Source organism: Patagioenas fasciata, chromosome 3, assembly GCF_037038585.1.
Source record: "Patagioenas fasciata isolate bPatFas1 chromosome 3, bPatFas1.hap1, whole genome shotgun sequence".
Taxonomy (NCBI): Eukaryota; Metazoa; Chordata; class Aves; order Columbiformes; family Columbidae; genus Patagioenas; species Patagioenas fasciata.
Genome location: NC_092522.1, coordinates 7,508,461 through 7,524,672, shown reverse-complemented (window position 1 = coordinate 7,524,672; position 16,212 = coordinate 7,508,461). Strand labels below are relative to the sequence as shown.

Below are 16,212 nucleotides of genomic sequence, written 5' to 3'. Positions count from 1 at the left end.
CTGGTGATGTAGTGAACACTTCTGGTATTCAAAGTGAACAGGTATAATTAATTTTTGCTGTTGGTTTCAGAGCTAAATAAAATAGAGTAGCCATATATCAGTGTAAAATTTGATGATGGTTTTAAAACTTATTGACAAGTATACAGAGGATTTAGTGGGGCCCTATGTGATGACAAACAGCAGCAGTGGTGGAAGCAATGTCATCAGTTATACACATATCTGTAGTTATACGCATGATATCTATACATTCAGCCCAAGTATGGCAGAGTCAGAGAAAAGTGATTCAGGTAAGGAAGGATCTTCCTATGTGGAAGAAGAAGAACAACTATTATGTTTTATTTTTGACTTGACCAAAAATCCTCTGGGATTAATGCATTTAATCCGTGCAGTATGGAAAAATGTGTCATCTGTTTTGCTAACAGTAGATCTTTAAAACTGGTGATTATTGGTGAAACAGTGATATCTTTTTTCTTGAGGTAGCATTTGGCTTTTAGTATTTAGTAATTATCTGTTGTTCTTTCATAAGCTCTTCAAACAGATGCTTGATTAGAAAGAAACACCTGAAAAAAGCTTTCCTATAGCCAAGATGAAGAGCTCTTCTATATCCTTTTCCTTTTAAACCATTATCAGAAGAGAATAGTTCCTTTCTATACCCTGTGTAAAGGTCACTTTTTCAACATTTAGAGCCACATTGTGTGGATTTCAATTAAGCGTTTTCCTTACCATTTTGTTGTGGGTATTGCCATTATTTTTCATAATTGCCTTCAACATAAAATCCTGTTTTCTACACTAAGCATCTTGCTTGACTAAAGTCAGCTATAAACAGCTGGACATTCCACAAAAATAGGCGGCTTAGTTAGCCCTCAAGAGATTGCTGGATTGTGTGATAAGTGAAAAAATACATTGTCAGCTAGAAAACTAAGGTTTGGAAAAGGTACCAAGGAAGTGAAAAGGTCTTTCTTGTTTACTTTAAAGTTCTCTTGCACAAACTAAATAAAACTTTGAAGTCTTTCAGTGGCTTGCCCAGGGGCCTGAATAATACAATTCAGAATCTTTTTATGAATTTTTTATGAGGCTGAAGAAAAGGTACATGACGGTATGTTAAATGTTTTGGGCTACGTATTGTTCTTGTGTTTGAGTTTACACTTCACAGTACAGAATGCCTCAGGCACTACGGTAAGCATATGAATTGTATATGTTTCTTATTGTTTAGCTAGGTACCATTATGTGATGATGTGCTCTGGTTCAGATCAGTGTTAACTCTCTGAAAATGTTTAAATGCAATATTTATTTGAAATGCTCTATGAGCATAAGTCCATCATAACTGGTTTTGTTTTGTTTGGTCTTTTCCCCAGTTTGAATAATATGTTAGTGCAAATTCTTTCACCTACAGGATGACCCCCAGAATTATAATTTGAAGTTAATTTATACTGGAATAATGCATACACATTTTGTCTTTGCTGGCAGAGGTTTGTGGCAATAGGATGAGCATGAAATATCTTTAGAGTCACCTTTGAGACAATGAGATGTATTGTTCACAAGGCGCAGTTTAGTGAACTTACTGGTGGTTGCATCTCACGGCTGCATAAGTTTATAGCTATAAAAAGCGATATATTTTGGTAGTAGGATGTTTACAGATCAAGAGGTAAGCTTTGTTCCTTTAATGTCATTCTGATTTTTGTGGTTAAATTGATTTTCCATAGATGCAAACACTCTGCTGTATCCATCAGCCACCTCCCATCCACTTTCCCTCAAGATGCGAGATTGTTTTGCTGCTCATCAAAAGGAGCAGATGGCTCCTGGCGGTGCTGCAAAAAGTACTCTAAAAATGAAGTAACAATTCAGCCTGCTTTACCTCAGCATTCATCATCTCTAATTTTCTGGTTTAACCTCTAGGATGGAATAAAGTAGTTGTAGCGTTGTATTTCCATTTAGATATATGCAATTGTTGGATAAGTGGTAGAATCACAACTTTGCGTTATTTCCGCTTCTTGTCTTTTAGTCTTTAATTTTCAAGTAACCCCTAGAAAAACAATTGCCTTTAGAGACAAAAGTTGTTATGGAAAGGGGGAAGATTATTACTGTGTTACTAATCTCATCTCAGCTACATTGCAAGTGAAAAGTGTGTTCTGGAGATTACTTTGTTATAATATAGTTTAATTTGACTAGGTGATAAATAGTGCAAGAAGTGCTTCCTCTTTTATAATAGGTGCCTTAGGCATTTTCTGTCAAAAATACAGTATCCAATTTTACGTATTCTATTCTGTGCATAAATTGGGCTGGTATGAAATTTATTTGTTAAATCAAGGAGGTTTCCATTTCAAAAGATGATTTGTTAGGTATTCATAAAATAAATGCTAACTTTTTATTTTGTAAGTACATTTTCAGAAATACATATACAGACAGAAGGAATAACTGGAAAACAAGATTACTTTGTATAATACAAAACCTAAAGATTTTCCTTCAGCTGTCTTTTGCCACATCATTGTTTCAGGTTATCTGTCCTTTTTTTTTAATTAATTTTTTTATTATTAGTGCTGTATTTTGGGTTTTTTCTTTCCCCCTCCCTATTTATTAATTTACTTCACACTGGAAGCTAATAAATGATCTCATTGATAGAGTTCTGTAATGAGGAAAGTTTATTTGATTTATGCTAATAGATGGCTTAAATCCTATTAATTAATATTTAATGTTCCGAGTTAGATACCTTTTGCATTGGAAGTTACTGAAGTTGTTTTATTCAACTTAAAACTGCTGTTGTAATGTAGTTTTGATCTGTCTCTATTTTCTGATCTAAATATGCCTAAAGAGCAATTATTATTTTTGTCTCTTCATAAATATTAATACAATCGTACATACATGAGTCCCAGTGAAGTAACAGCACTTCCCTCAAGAGCTATGGAAATCAGCTCTAAACCACACAAAGTGAATTACATTTTAAGATCTCTTCATAGACTGGACCAGGAAATTCAGCAGCTGAAGCAAGAAATCTATGAGGGCGATGGTTGTCAGAAAGGAAATCATGGAACGTTAGAAGAGAGACTGTCCCACCCCGCTTTCCCTACCAGCCCGACAAAGCCACAGCCGCCTGCTGCTCCACTAGTTGACGATAGGTAGGCAACCTGCATTTCTGCAGTATTTTGATAGGAATGCAAACAACGGCTTTAGAAAATAAATATACTAAATTGTCATTCCTCTAGGGTTGTTTTTTAATTAAATACTGTAGTAGTACTTAAAGGCTAATGTGGAAAGAAAATTAATTTGCTGTATTTTACTTTAAATAACCAAAAGATTGATCTATTGCTCCTCTGTAGTTTGGAGTAGAGGTTTGTGAAACTGTTGGCTTAAATGTATTTAAATTGTTTTTGTGTTTACCGTGACTTGTCTATATGGAATTGCTTTAAATAGACTTAAAGCAACAAAGTAAATGAAATTGTCTTAAGCCTTGTTTAATAGGGTAGCTGTCTGGTATCAGTTAAAATCTATTTCCTCTCTGTTCTGTTTACACTTACACATGCAGTTGTTAGTATCAACTCTTGGAACATTCCTTCTGTTTGAAGACCAAAGCTTTGTTAGCCCAAGTTGCCAATATTGCACAAGTGATAAAAGCAAACCATTAAATAACTAAAGATGCAACCTCAGCCTCTTATTTCTTCTTCATCTCTTGTACACTCAGTGCCACTTGTAAGCAGAGCTGTATGCATAGCAGTAGCTCAACCTGTGCTCCATTAAATTGTCTAATTGTGAAAACAAATTGTTAACCTTTGCCTGTTAAATGAACACTTTCTTAAAAGTCCATGTTCCTTAAGGAGCGATAAAACCTGGTCTAACATTAAGCCTACCAATTAGCAGATGTGCAGTACTGGGGGTTCATAAGCATTTCGAAGAGCCCTTTAGCCTGTTTTGATTTTTATCTAAGCTACTTTTTAAAAAAATTGTCTATATCTTGAAGGATAAATGCCTTTATTGAACAAGAAGTGCAGAGAAGGCTCCAGAATATTCATCATAAAGCTGAGGATAATGACGTTAGCCTGTCCTGGTCTGCGGAAAGCGGAAAGGTGAGCAGAGATAGGTAGGAAATCCTGACCTTCACTACACCATGTGTAACCACTGATATAGTTTTGTTCAATAATTTTCATGTTTTCCTATGTGTACTTAATTTTGATTTTCAAAAGAAGTAAACAGTAAATCAGGGATATCAGTTTTAGATTTTGCTCATATTTTTTCCCAGTGGCTGTTTTATGTTGTGTTCCATTTTTTTTCAGGGAAGAGTATGTAAATGGCTATAGGAAGCTTATAGATGAAATAAAAATCTTGATTTTATTTCCGTAAAATACAGTGATAAAATTCAATCCAGAAGAATGGTAATTGTTTATACTTGCAAACAAATTCTCATTTAAATGCTAATCGTCTAATTCATCTCAAGCCTGCGCTGATTGACTTCTAAGCCAATGGTTTAATAAATATCAATAAGAAAATAGTTATTTTTGGCTACTAAAAAGAGTATCTCTTCCTCTAAGTAGTTTTAAGTGAACTTGTACAAGGAAGGCACTCTTTTTAATAATCACCTGTACCTTTTTTATTGTTAGGATAATGAGAGGCTTAATAATGGCACTGTTAAACGCAAGCTGAAGTATGAGGTAAGTCATAATTTGTCAAAATGAAATGGTTGTCTTAAATTACGGCATGTCCTATAATTAAATTTCTTAATGTTTAGCTGCATAATTAGAATGTTGAATTCACTGCAAGATTAATGGCTAGTAGAAACAGAAATGTGTTTTGCCAACTGGAATGAAGGTGATTTTTTTTCAGATTTGACATAGCTTTTTCTCTATCTGAAAGCTGTGGTGTTATTGTAGATGTTTCTTCCTCGCTTTGTCATGATTCTTAATTTGGAACAGTATCCCTTTCCTGATTTTTGAAGGATAAAAGCTTATAATGGGGAGAGATTGTCCGAATTCAAAATAATTCGCATTTTTGACTCACAAGGAACTGACTGCTGTAAGTGTGTCTATAGCAGCATCAGACAAATTTGTCCATGAAGGGTTCATACATGTATTTTTAAGCTGAGGCTTAGACGTCTCCCACTGTGTTTGGTTGCCTAACTATTGCTTGAAACATGGTTATTTACTTGTCTTGGTGAGTAAATCACAAATACCTTCATGGTTTTAAACCTTAATAGTAGGAGGGCCACGAGAACTCTAATTTGGACTGGTTTTTTTTTCTTTTACACTTATTTTTAAACTGTGTTACACTTATTTTAAAACTGTGTTGGACTTTTAACAGTATCTTTGATAGTATAGGAACTTTTTGTGTGTGTGCATGTGTGGAAAAATAATAAAGGGCTTAAAATTTCTGCATCACCCCTTGAGTTTCCTGTCATTTCCAAGTAAAGTGAATATCATAAAGGTGAAATGGATACTGTACAAAGGAAAAAGCAGTCATGGGCCGGGCGGATCAACCATTCCTGAATCAGATCTCAATCGCTTCTGTTGGATTCTCTCACTCAAATTTTGAGAGATTGTACAATGATTGTACCAGTTTTGAATGATTATCCAAACCTAATCAAAATCAGTCCTCGATTTAAGAAATGTTCAAATCAGAAGATTTCTTTAAGAGATGTTTCTGTTTTCTTCTTTTGAAATTTTTAACAGAAAAGTCAACAGTGGCAGCCACATTATGGCTTTCCATTTATGCCTAAAGATGGCAATTATGTTTCTGAGTTGTGTGGAGGAAATGCAGGAGTAAGAGGCCATAAAAGACAGACGGCATATACAGAGATGTGGGATTTATTTACCAGTTCTGGAAGAATGTCCTCCTCTTTTACATCAGAGAACGCATTTGAGAATGAAGGGAATAATTTGGAACAAGAGAACTTTGCTTGTCATTGTGACGTTGAAAGTAGTTTAATTCACTCTAAAAATATTAATACTTTAAAGAATAAGAATGTTCCTTATCAGAATGTTTTATCTACTTCTTTACGAAGTCATGACTTAAATAACATGGCTTATTCGCTCTGCAAGGTTGAAAATTTCAGTCATTTTGACAACAAAATAACAATTTCTCAGGATTTTGACAGCTCAAGAACTGAATCTGATTGTTCCCGCTTGAAACAGCTGTCTCCTGTAGGATCCTTAATGGGTGCTAATGAGCAGGCTGGCTTTAACAGTGTATTGTGCCTTCACTTTTCTCAGTCTAATGTGCATTCTGAAACAATAACTTATAAAGAAAACAGCCCATTTAAGACGATGCACCAGACAATCAAAGACCAGGCTAGTAATCCTCAGCTTCCAACACAAGAAAACTCTGAATTGATTTCTTTCAAGTCAACAGCTTCTCGTTTTGATGTAAGCCCAGAGCACAGCTATGGCTTGGGTTATCTTTTCAGTAAGCTTTCCTGCCTCTACAAAGATACCAGCAGTCAGCTGCTCAACGGTACGGTGGTTTCGAAACAAATGAAGGAGCTGGGAAGTTTGTGTGACAGAAGTGAGAGATGTGCACAAGTGGTATCATTAATAAAAAATTTACCATTTATAAGAAACTTGCAAGTAAATATATTCTTCAAGTCAGATACGAATCAAGACATGTCCCACTGTACTGATGATGGTAAAGCTCATACTGGAAATGTCATTCAGCCTGAATGTCCTGGGCAAGAGGTTATCACAGTGTGTGCAAGCACAGAGATCTCTGGCGCTTGTGCAAGAAAGCCCTACGAAGGATTCACGTGCTGTTGTGAAAATGAAGAGCTGGAAAAGAGTCTTGTGTTAAGACAGGAATTTGTGCATTTTCCTGCTGTCCTTTCGGAGCTTCAGGTCTGTTCTCTGGAAAAAGTCTTGGAATTTTTGACCTGTGCCTTACCTCAAATTTGTATGAGAATGGAGGAGTTGAAAGGTGTCTATTGGCTTGTGGTTGCCAATTGCAGAAAGCCTGAACCGCAACCTGCGTGCTTGCTTTTGTTCAGCTCCATCCTCTATGTTGTTTCACCAGTCAAACAAGACATCTGCCCGAGTTCCTTGGCAATGCTTCATGAGGTTCCCATTGTCACGATAAAGGAGATTCAAGTTGGCTTTGCTGGACAGAATATTAGCCTTCTGTGTTCTACTGAAGATGGTTTACTCACAATATTTACCTATAACAAACGCTTGACTCAAAGAATTTGCCATGATATAATAAGCCTTTTGATTTCTACAACGGATGATGCTATTTGTTTAAATCACCAGCTCTTGAAAGATGATTTGATGGAAATTTCGCTTGACTGGACAGCAGAAGTAAATGATTTCGTTTTTTCAAATGGAGTACGATTGTCCTGTAATTTTAGAACTGAATTAGCTGATCTGGTTTACGTCCTCCATGAAAATATGGGAAGTATTAAACCTTCATTAGGTGATATTCATGTACTGCTGTATTCTTCAGTGAAAGTAGACTCTGCTAAGCAGACTTTGTATAGAACTCTCATTCTGACAACTACTCATATAGGTCTCTTAAGGGAAAATAAAGTATTTTATCCTTCACCTAACTTTCTGGGTGCTTCATGCCAGTGTTCACAATTTGACAGCCTTCAGTTGCACAGTTTGAATGATATCCGATGTGTACTTTTTCCAGACAAAGAGAACTTCACAAAAATTGAGCTTGTGTTTTCTAGAAGGAGCAAGGTTGGATCTGATTCAGGGATTGTTTGTTCTAAATACTGTGAAAAAGAAATAAATACTCAACTGACAGTCATCCCATCAATTCTTCAAAGCAGTTTGCATATCCCTTTGGAAACCTGGAAATTAACATTCAGTTCAAGTGAAGAAGCCATTTGGCTAATTAAGCATCTGACTAGGTGTTGAAATCCAAATACATTAATGAATATTGATAGTTTTTTCTTTTTTTTTATGTTATCAATAGGCAAAAGAGTCTTTTAAGTCTGTAAGGGAATACTGTAGATTATGAACATACATATTAGCAAAAAACATTATTACTTGAGTACTTACTTTTTATGAGTCTCTGATATGCTGTATATAAATTTTATTGGGAAAGTGAAGAAATTAAATGTTTCTGTCTTATGTAGTAGCTGGATCAAAACTAAAATTACAGCTGTGTCTTCTGATTTCCATTTTGGCTGTAGTTTCTGGCTCCTGCAATCTCCTATCTCCCTTCCTTAATGTCTTCTCCATTCCTCGTTTATTGCCTTTTCCTTAATCTTTCTGAGCATCTTTGTTTTTCATGATTCTCATCTGTTTTGTGCCTATGATCTCAATATTTCAAAACATCTGCCTTTTTTGTTTGTTTGAAGTGTAAGGTATGTTTAGGTTCCTATGTTGCATTCACTACATGCTCTTAATACTGTGAATGTTTATAGCTTTTGTACTTAGAATTTTGGGAAGAACAGCATTGACAGATTTCCCCCTCCCATCTTTTTCTGAGTGGGAAACAATATCATTTAAGTAATTCCTGTTCATTTTGTCCAAATACTGAAGTATTCTACACAGTAGAATAATTCTTTAACTTCCCTTGATATGAGTGTTTATGGAAAGTATGATGTGAAAATGATCCTGCTTAAAGGATGTGCACATTGGTTGTGCTTTAAATAGCATTTCGACCTTTGGTAGTGCTACTGTACCTAGGGTAAGACAAACATTTTGAGGTTTATGATCTCCATACATGTTTCTCATGCTGTTAAATAGATAGTTAGAGACTGGGGATACTGCCTGAAGGATGGAGTAAGTTTAGCTCTAGAGTTCTCTCCATGTAATGTGCCTGGCTTGACTTTCCTCTCCTTCTGCCTACTTACTAATGGGGGTTTTGATGCTGTGAGATTGCGTCTCTGACAGTCTCTTTAATATTACATTCCAAGAAATAATGTAGCTATTGAACATTAATAAAAGATTTCCATTAGTTGAGACTTCACTTTAGCTTAGTACGAGGTTGTTTTTTTCCTGTTAACCCCTGTCAGATGTTCAAATAATAAATAAGCTGTTGTCTCCCATCTTTTGTTTCTTCCCTGGTGAAGGGAGCTGAATACCTTTGAATCCTGTTGCTTGAATGTGCCATCTGCCTCGTTTGAGGAAGATGGTCCTTGGCAGAAAAAACAGTGGTATCTAATCTAAAATTCTAAATTCTGTAAGCATATTGCCAGTAGAGGTGCAATCTTCTACTAGACAGAGTTAGACTTCAGTCTCTCTACTGGTATAAGAACATTTCCCATTTGTTCTTACCATATGTTAAGACAGGGTAATGTAATTCATGTGGGATTTGAAAAGAAATAACTTGCATTGGATGAGTAAGTAGTGTCTGGAAGGATGAACGCTGGTTTGGATAGAGAATTAAGGGGCTTTTTTAAATCATAACAAACCTCTCTACCTTAAAGAAGTCCAAAGGTGAGGAAAATGTGTCACGTTATTTTGAAGTATGGTTTTTGTTTTTAACAAAAAAAGTATATACAAATATCATGCAGAACATGAGGTAGACAGAGTAGTTATGAATTGGACCCTCATCTTGTGTCAGTCCAGCCCAAGAGTGGATCACATTGGCGTTTCTTCTGAGCCTTGCCAAAAGTGAACATTGAGTGACTCTATCTGGAAGGACTGTCTTAATCCGTTAAATGAGAGCAATTTCTGCAAATAATGCCTTTTCAGGTTATACCTCAAAGTTAAATCTTTATGCATGTTGTGTTCCAGATAACATGGTTTTCCTCTTTGGTGTTTCTTTTCAAATCTAAGTTGACGAATATTCTGCACTTTTGTGACCAAATGACTTCACAGCAATTTCTTTTATTCTACTGTAAATGAAACGTAACATAATGTTTGATGTTTATGACTATCAAAGCATTATTTAACATTTAATACATCATGGTGTGTTTTACACAGTACTTTGCGTTTGAGATTATTTTCTCTCTGACTATTAGCTGTTTGTAATAGTTCCCTGGAAATGACTGCAAATAAATTACATCTTGACAGAGGTGGCTTTAAGAGTGGCTTTATGGTTTTATTGTTGTTTTAAAACAGATCATATTGTTGTCAAGGCAATGAACTCCTCTTTCCCCCAAGGAAAGAATTACTTACATTTCTACACTCCAGAAATGAGTTTTAGTTGAAAAGCCAGTAACCTGGGGAGAAGTGGAAGAAGGGCAAAATGGCATGGAGAAAATACTTGTTGTGTAAACAAAGGTTGCTGAAAATGTTTTTCCATTCCAATGTTTTTTGTATTTTCACTGAAAAAAGAAGTTAGTGAGAAACACCTTCTAGATACAGTCAGTTAATTGGAACTAAAATTTGCTTCCTTTGTATTTTCTTTTAGTCTTAATGCTAATTTTAAGGGAAATGGCATTGACATTTATAATTGACTAGGAATGAAATAACAGCCTCCCCTTCTTGAGAGGCGCGTGAAGATGCCAAAAAGCTGTCTGTAAAACACAGCATTCAGAGAGGCATTTATGAATGAGTTTCACACTTTTCTCCAGCTCTTACAGAGCATCATGTGTGTTGGGAGTCCCCAAGCGTTGCCCCAGAGAGACCAGGTGTCACTGAGCAGAGACGTGAGCACATTCATGTGTGAGGGTAGTGTTGGTCAAGACTGAAGAATTTTGACCAAGCAACGTGTCTTGTGGTAGTTGCAAAGGGATCGAAAATGAATGTTGAGAATACAGTATATATATATATAAGTGATGGATAACATCACTAAGTACAAATATGTAGCATGGTCATAGCTTTAAAGTGATAGTTTCTCAGTCGTCTTTGTTATCAAGTATAACTTGTCATGGTGCTGTTATCTTTTAAGTACAAGTTCATTAACCTTTTCAGACCGAATACGTTCAATTGAGAAAGTGGAAGACTTCCTAAAAGGCAGTTTCTGTACTTATTCACTGTAAATACTTATGCTACTTGTGGACACAATCACTGCAAAGCATTAATGTTTTCAGCTGCAAAATGATTTTATTTTTGACATAACTTCAGATTTACAGATTCCATCTGGCTGTTAGTCAGAGGAATATGCCCTCATTACAAGTATGTTTTTAGACTTTTTGTCAAGACCATGAAAATTTATCATAATTGAGTTTTCTGTTAATTAGATATTAATTAAACAAAATAGTAGGAAACTGTTCTGATGGTGGATTACTGTGTTATTTATAACTTAATTATAATAAGAGTTTGGATTTGAGAGTCTAAGAATTTCTGAATTGCAAACCTGTAAACGGGTTCGTTACATAAAGATAAAGACATAGAAAAATATGACTGGCTGTGAATGCTTGATTCATATATTTTTTTAAAAGAGGGCTAATACAAAGTCTTCTGCTTTCCTTTGTTTTTGATATGTAAGCTAAAAATGCCTTTTCAATATTTTTGAAGACACTTCACCTCAATTTTTCCATGCATAACAAAATGATAGGGCTTGCTTATAAAAGGAGATCCACTTCATTTTCAAGTAATTCCTTCATTTTTGAAATAATTTTACCTCTTCCATGTTCTCTTTCCCTGTTTTTCCAGCCAAGAACATTTTCTCATTTTTAGTGAAGTTCTTTTCTTTTTTTTCTTACGTAGTGATTTTGGTTTTCCTTTGTTCTCCCTATTTGGTATGCACATGAAAGCGGCTGGTCTGTCGTTCTCTGGCACCAAATCCAGATGACCTAAAGGACCCAATTAAAATTAGTATTCCACGCTATGTCCTGTGTGGACAAGGAAGGGATGAGCACTATGAGTTTGAAATAAAGGTAAGTGCTTTTCACTTGCTTCTCCTTAATGTTTGGTTTTTCCATACACATGTTGCTTGCATTTGAACAACAGCAGCATCGTAGTAGCAATAATAACAGAAAAATGCCTTTTGTTTTAAACCAGATAGTTCCTAGTTCACTCTGTCCAGCCATCAGTGTTCACTATGGCAGCAGCAGAGTTGACAAAGATGGAAATGCTAACTTGAAACATGCTTGAGAGTCTGCAGATTCCAAAAATCACGTTACTAACTCCAGTTAGTTTTTGTTTCCACTAACTGCAATTTTTGGTTCTGTCTCTTTTCATTGTCAAAGTGGCCTCAGTACTGCTAAATGCGAGAGGTTGTGAGAAGGCATGCATGATACAGTACGCTATAGAGACAGGTATTTTCCAAGTGGATCGATTGTGTGCAAGAGGTTGATGGTCAGACTCTTGGGGTGGGCAGTTCCAGATCCAGTGTCAAATAATTCCATTGAAGGTGTTGCATATTGGTTATAGCAAAGGCCTTTACTGAGATGTGCTAGGTAAAAAAATTATTAGACTTGAAATATTTACCTGAAATGAAAGCATAATCAAAGTATTTTGCACATATCCACAACAAAGGTTTGATTCATTTCTGGCTCTCTTTGTTATTCAAATTCTTCCCACCCTGCTTTTCCAAGATCTTGCTTCTCCAAAATGCTATCTGCTTCGCCTCCATTCTGGTGCCTTCCTCAGTTGATCTATGCAGAAATGCTGGAAGAGAATGCATATTCATTATGCTTCCTCTGGTACTAAGCCAGAGTTTTTTCAAAGCAAGATGCGAAGTCTAATTGGAAATGTGCTCTCGGTGCATGTGGACATGTAGCATAAGTGATGGACATGGCATCAGAGACAGACTTGGCAGCCTTTGTTGCCGAATGGGCTGCCAGATGCTTCATTAGCTGGTGTGAGTTGGCGGGGTGACCTGCCCTCACGGTGTGCTGGACCACTTTTGAACTATCCTCACATTCTCTTTTGCAAAGGCTTTTGCTAAGATGGGCAATCTTAGCTCTGTTTGAGCTAATTAAATTTTCATCTTGAAACACACTACACAATTTGTGGATGAAGTACTTGCTTCTGCCTTTTGAACGTTTGAATTTCCTGGGGCTAGCGAAAGCTCAGAGCCAAAGAGATGCTGAGAGAAGAGTAAGCGCATACAAAACTTCCCCAAGGGCTGCTCTAGCCGCCAGCTACTTTCAGCACACAGGCTTTACTAAACTGGATAATGGTTAGGGAAGATAAATACAGTAAAAAGATATTTTATCTTTATAATAAGTTGGTGGATTTCTTTTCTAAATATTCTCCCTTCACCTCTAAAACCACTGTAAGCAGTTGCAATATCGTAGGATGAACAGACAGTTGAAGAGTATGTGCAGGAAGACTTGGCCTTACCTGGAAGCAGATGTAATAGAAGAAAAATGTTGGAAATGGGTGAGACTTGTAACCAGGAAAGAACAGGAGGATATATTGAGGAGAGATACAAATGCATGTGAAACGGGGCTCCAGCAGTTCTGTGGCTTGTACTGTGTTTCTGTGAGAAGCGAGTCTTGCAACCTCACCTCAGTCATGACATGGAATGAGCAGATGCTCTGGCTAAGAGGGCTGTACATGGAATAGCTCTTCTCTCTGTCCTGCTTGCCAGTACCACCTTTTGTCTCTCTCCTGTGCCATTTCTAGTCTGCCTCTGAAAGAAACTGCTGTTTAAATAACTGCTTTGATGAAGCTTAAAGCAAAATTAATGGGTGACATATGGGGTAGGGAATGGGCTATCACTTCAATAATTGTATCCCATTGCTGTCAACTTCCTTAGAGTGCTAAAAATTTTATTGCAGCTACTATGCATCTTAGTTTGGCTGTCTTTGGGATGTTTATTACGGTCATTCCCTTACACTGATCAATCAACTATTTATGCTCTTTCCTGTGCCTCCAGGTCTCTGTATGTCAGTGGGCTGCTTTTGCTGTGCTCAGGATTTCGTTCCAAGCTACAATCCACAGACCTTGCACAAACAAAACTTTAAACCTTTCCCCTGCAGAACTCCCAGTAATAATTTGATCCATTATAATCTTCAGCTGCTGTTACTTTTATGGGAAATCAGGATACATGAATAGTGATTTTATTTTTTTCCCTTAAAAATGGGGAAAGTAGGAAGACAGGACAGGGAGGAGAGAACGTGTACCTGCTTATTTCATCCCTTCTTGATGGGTCAGGACACAATGTCAGTTGCTGAAATAATTCCTTATATCAACCGTCCTTTGTTCAGGTTTATTTTCAGATGACCTCATACCAGAATTAGTGTTAGGTCTTGGGGAAGGGTTGGACCGTTGATAATCTCATTTCCTTTGCCAGCTCCCAAATAATCTTTTTTCACCAAGGTTCCTCTTGCTCTTGAGAGAATCAGTAGCTGACCTATTTGCATGTAATGGCACTTTGAAATCTGACCGAGGAACAAGGAATGATTGAATGGAGTTGTAAACCTTTGATTTGTAGGTATCTCAGAAGTATGTTCTTCAGTAGATATTTCTAGTCACTGTGTTTCTAGTTAAATCCTGACATATTGCTCTTTAGAGGAAGAAATATAACAAATTTCTATGTATAGGAAATATATAAATTTCTTCTTGTGATATGCAATAGTAAAGGTTATTTCCTTTAGATGCCAAAAGAGAGAGCTTGTTCTGCTTTTCTTGGCAGCATCACAGTCAGTTTTTAAGCCTTTCAACCCTAATATACTACCAAAAAATCTTTTCTTTTAGTGCGGGTTCAGCAGCTTGGCCATCTAGACAGATGGTCTGTCCACTCAGGTTCTTCCACTGGATACAGATCCTACGTTAAGTTGTTGAGTGACTCCCATTAGAACCTACTGGAAAGAGTTCAAAATAGAAGCAAACCCATACTTTATTAGAGTTCAGGTAGCACCTTCTCCTTCTACAGCAGGAGACATCATGCAGCGGTTTGTACTGATCTGCTGTTAATTATTCAGTATGAATAGATACATTTCCAAAAAACCCTTCTGTTTGAGTGATGATTTTATGTGTTGTCTTTATAGACACGGTGAAACAGTAGTGACTTGATCAGGTTTAAACATATTTATGTTAGAATACCAGAAAAATATTCTTTATTCTCCCCTTCCTTTCATGTTGTGATGTGCAGAATATTCAGACAAGGCTGTGCTAGAAACAGCAGATGGGAAGAGTTTTTGCATCAATAAAACCAATGGCATCTGCTCCAGACGGTACCTGGAGGTGGCAGAAGGAGCAGGGAGGCAGCAGCTCCAATAGAGACACACAGGGTCCCAGGTGATGGAAGCAAAGCCTGGAACCGAGCGCAGCCCTGCAAGGGATCTTCTGCCAAGAGGGAAAATTGTAGATAAGCCTTCTCATTCTTATTCAGTTTTCCTGTTTTTTCTGACTTCTCTCGTTTTATTTCTTCTCTTTGATATTCTCTCAACACCTGCTTTTTTTTCCTTGTGTTTCAAAGCCTTTCAGTAATTTCTGATGAGTTCCCTATAGAAGATCCAGGCAGATGCACCCCAAAGCAGTGCTTTTCTCTGGGTCTGGTCACAGTTCTGTTCAGCCAAATGCTGTGAAGGATCTGTTCAAACTGTCCATGTTTCTAATCAAAGTTTCTTCCTGAGCTCAGCAAACTATTGCAGAATTGGAGTACAGCAGAAGCAGTACTTACTGATGCAGAGTTCTTAAAGAAAATTATCAACGCCTCATATCTACTTAAATTAGAAAAGAGAAAAAGCCCAGTCTTCCCTCAACTCTATTGTTTTAATACCCTCAATAATGAATTTTAATAGGTTCTAAGAAATTTTACAGCAGGTTTTAGCTTTTCAGATGCTGTATTCATAGACAGCATGAGGAACAGTTTGAACAAGGTCCATTTTGAGCAAGACGAGCTTTCACAATGGATGTAGACAGTTTAGCCAGCCCAGGTGGGCGTGTTCTGTTCCTTCTGGTTGCTTCAGAATCCGGCGGAATATATTTTTCCCTCCCCTTATGGTTTTACTTCCATTTATATGGGGCAGAAGGGGGAACAAACTCTGTGATGTGCTCTACAGTGAAATAATTTGAAAATATCTTGCTGTCAGTCATCATGTAGAAGAAAAATTAAGGAGATGGGACTGTAGCATCTCCTTTCAGATTTCTAAGAAACCATAGGAAATGGTGTGCTTGAAGGAAAAAAAGTCACAATTCTGAGGCAAATCTAGGATCGCTTAAGTGCCCAGATAAGAATATTTTCAAAATCTGTCTTCCAGATTTACTCAGCAATATGTGTTATTATTAAGAAAATATTTTAACTACCATATTAGCAAATTACAAGTAAAAAGTGAAGGGCTTTTCAAATTTGCTTTACTTGCTGTTGTCCAAAAGATCTGCATATGTCTCAGTCCCATATGCACAGGGCCTATATAGTCTGTCATACAGATTTTTGAATGAAGAAAAAGAATCCCAGCCCAAACTGGTTGGATCAGCTTTAGAAATAAAAGACCCTTTTTTA

General features: G+C 36.7%; 1 protein-coding gene across 6 annotated transcripts in view; it reads left to right on the top strand.

Annotated features, from left to right (window-relative positions):
- KIF16B (kinesin family member 16B) overlaps positions 1-16,212 on the top strand; it is a 133,452-nt gene that overhangs the window by 79,383 nt on the left and 37,857 nt on the right. For 2 of the 6 annotated variants that reach the window (XM_065835284.2, XM_071805691.1), the window contains 4 exons: positions 2,955-3,113; positions 3,953-4,058; positions 4,590-4,640; positions 11,570-11,692. In XM_065835284.2, the coding sequence (XP_065691356.1) occupies positions 2,955-3,113; positions 3,953-4,058; positions 4,590-4,640; positions 11,570-11,692 (439 nt within the window). Of the gene's footprint in view, positions 1-526; positions 2,495-2,954; positions 3,114-3,952; positions 4,059-4,589; positions 4,641-5,654; positions 9,961-11,522; positions 11,693-16,212 lie in introns of those variants that run through there. The other 4 variants (XM_071805692.1, XM_071805689.1, XM_071805690.1 and 1 more) reach the window with 4 other exon arrangements.